Source organism: Acanthisitta chloris, unplaced genomic scaffold, assembly GCF_000695815.1.
Source record: "Acanthisitta chloris isolate BGI_N310 unplaced genomic scaffold, ASM69581v1 scaffold20156, whole genome shotgun sequence".
NCBI lineage: Eukaryota > Metazoa > Chordata > Aves > Passeriformes > Acanthisittidae > Acanthisitta > Acanthisitta chloris.
In genome coordinates this window covers 5,629-7,878 of record NW_008676730.1, presented here as the reverse complement: position 1 = coordinate 7,878, position 2,250 = coordinate 5,629, and the positions used below count along the sequence as shown (strand labels likewise).

General features: G+C 59.2%; 1 protein-coding gene across 1 annotated transcript in view; it reads left to right on the top strand.

The window, feature by feature from the left end:
- RGS14 (regulator of G-protein signaling 14) overlaps positions 1-2,250 on the top strand; it is a gene marked incomplete at its 5' end in the record, with an annotated part of 4,264 nt that overhangs the window by 1,788 nt on the left and 226 nt on the right. Inside the window, 9 exon segments of the mRNA XM_009076247.1 lie at positions 1-35; positions 112-315; positions 420-496; positions 646-772; positions 1,116-1,193; positions 1,196-1,217; positions 1,398-1,456; positions 1,919-2,037; positions 2,215-2,250. The exon segment at positions 1-35 is cut by the window's left edge and continues 23 nt beyond it; the exon segment at positions 2,215-2,250 is cut by the window's right edge and continues 226 nt beyond it. Of these exon segments, the coding sequence (XP_009074495.1) occupies positions 1-35; positions 112-315; positions 420-496; positions 646-772; positions 1,116-1,193; positions 1,196-1,217; positions 1,398-1,456; positions 1,919-2,037; positions 2,215-2,250 (757 nt within the window).

The window sequence follows — 2,250 nt, the reverse complement described above, 5'->3', positions numbered from 1 at the left end:
CCTCTGCCAGCACAGCCACCAGCTCCTGGACAGAGGTGAGTTGTCCCTATGCTGGCCCCATGGCATCACACTGCCACTGGTCAGGCTCATCCCACCCCATCCCTCCCTCAGGGCCCACGGAAGAGCCTGGGGGGCAGCGAGGCAGAGCTGCCAGCCAAGCCCATGAAGTATTGCTGTGTGTACCTGCCCGATGGCACAGCCTCGCTAGCCTCCGTCCGGCCTGGCCACTCCATCCGTGACATGCTGGCAGGGATATGTGAGAAACGTGGCTTCAACCTCCCTGACATCAAGGTCTACCTGGTGGGGAATGAGCAGGTAGGGCAGGCAGAGGGGAGCAGTGCTCCTCACAGCCAGACCATCCCCCTGCTGGGAGCACATGCTGCTCTGCTGGATGTCTCCTGATAGTTTGGCTCTTGCAGAAAGCACTGGTGCTGGACCAGGAGTGCTCCGTGTTGGCAGACCAGGAGGTGAAGCTGGAGAACAGGATAAGCTTTGAGTGAGTGGGAGCTTTGGAGCTGATATTGTTGGACGTGTCTGGTCCACATCATGTGTGGCCACCCACAGTGCCTCACACCCAGCCCCAAGTGCCCTGGCTCTGCCGCTGCCTGTCAGTGTTTGCCTGCAACAACTTCTCCCCCTGTGCAGCCTGGAAATCTCCTCCCTCAACAAGACCATCCGCATCACGGCGAAGTCAACCAAGCGCATCCGGGAAGCACTGCAGCCCGTGCTGGGGAAGTATGGAGTGAGGATGGAGCAGGTGCTGCTGCGAAGGGTGAGGGTCACACCTTGGTGGGCATAGCCCCAGCTCCCGTGCTTGGGGGAGCCCATGGTTTGGGGCTCAGGACAGGGGCTGCTGTCTGTGACTGGGTGATGGGGAGCAGCAGTCCCTACCAGGGGCAGCCTGCAGGCTCACAGGATCACCAGTTTTGGGATGGGCTGTGGTACCCCACCCCAGGCTGGGAGGGAGCAGTGGGTGTGCTCTGCACTGTGCAGAGCTGTCCGGCTCCCCACCGGCCCAGGGAGCCTGCAAGAGGTGGGGAGCTTGCAGGTCTTCAGCCTGGCTGCCTTTGCCAAGCCACAGTGAGTGTGACACTGGCTGGCTGTTCTGGTTGCAGGAAGGTGAGCCAGCTGCCCTGGACCTGGAGAAGCTGGTCACCACAGTGGCTGCTCAGAAAACCACTCTCGGACCAACACCACGATCCTGGAAACACCAGCAGGTAGTGTCCTCCATCCCAAGCCACATCCCCCCAGGCCATGCCTCCCTGCAGAACGCTTACAGGACCAGGCTGCTTTCTGCTGGCCATGGGTCCTGCTCTCTGGGATGGGATCTGTCCTGTCACTGACTGGTCCAGGACCAGGATGCTGGGACAGGATGCTGAGCGTCACTTTTCTTGCAGGCGTGCGAGTGATGGAGCGTGCAGAGGCTGCCGCTGCCCTCTCTCCACTCCGGAGTGAGGTGAGCTTAAGATCTGCCACCCTGGTCAGAGATTGAATCATAGAGTCATCGTTAGAATCACCTCTAAGATCATCAAGTCCAACCATTAACCTGTCACTGCTGTAACTTCTAAACCATATCCTCCAGCACCAGATCCAGATGCGTCTTAAATACTTCCAGGGATGGTGACTCTAATAGTCTCCCTGGGCAACCTATTCCAGTGCCTGAACACCCTAACAGTGAAGAAATTTTTCCTAATATCTAATCTGACTCTCCCCTGTCTCAGCTTATGACCGTTCCCTCTAGTCCTCAATGCCCCCACAGCTGCCGCTGTGCTCTGTGGGGAAGGTGTGCCCTGCTGTGACCCTGACACATGCCATGGGACTGGGCAGCAGGTGCCAAGGTGGGAGCCAGGATGGGGACACAGGCTGGGGGAGCACTGCCTCCTCATCCCATGGCTGAGGCCTGGGCTGCTCATTGCAGGAGGGAAGCCCAACAGGAGAAGAGACTGACACACGGTGGGACATGCCCTCGTCCTTTTCCCAGCCACGGTCTTCAGCTGCCATGAACCTCAACCGTCGCACATATGACCTGGAAGGTGAGTTCTGGTGTGTCTGAAACATGAGGGGCTGGGGCAAAACACAGGGTGAGGGATGAAGGGGCCCTGGTGTGCTGGGGATGGGTGCAGGGTCCCATGGGTGCTGGCATGCAGCAGGGAGAAGGTGTGCCTGGGACATGTTCAGGGTCATGTCAGGTGGAGAGGGCAGCCAAGGTGTTAGGACAGAGCCACAGTGCCAGGCTCAGGTGCATGACCT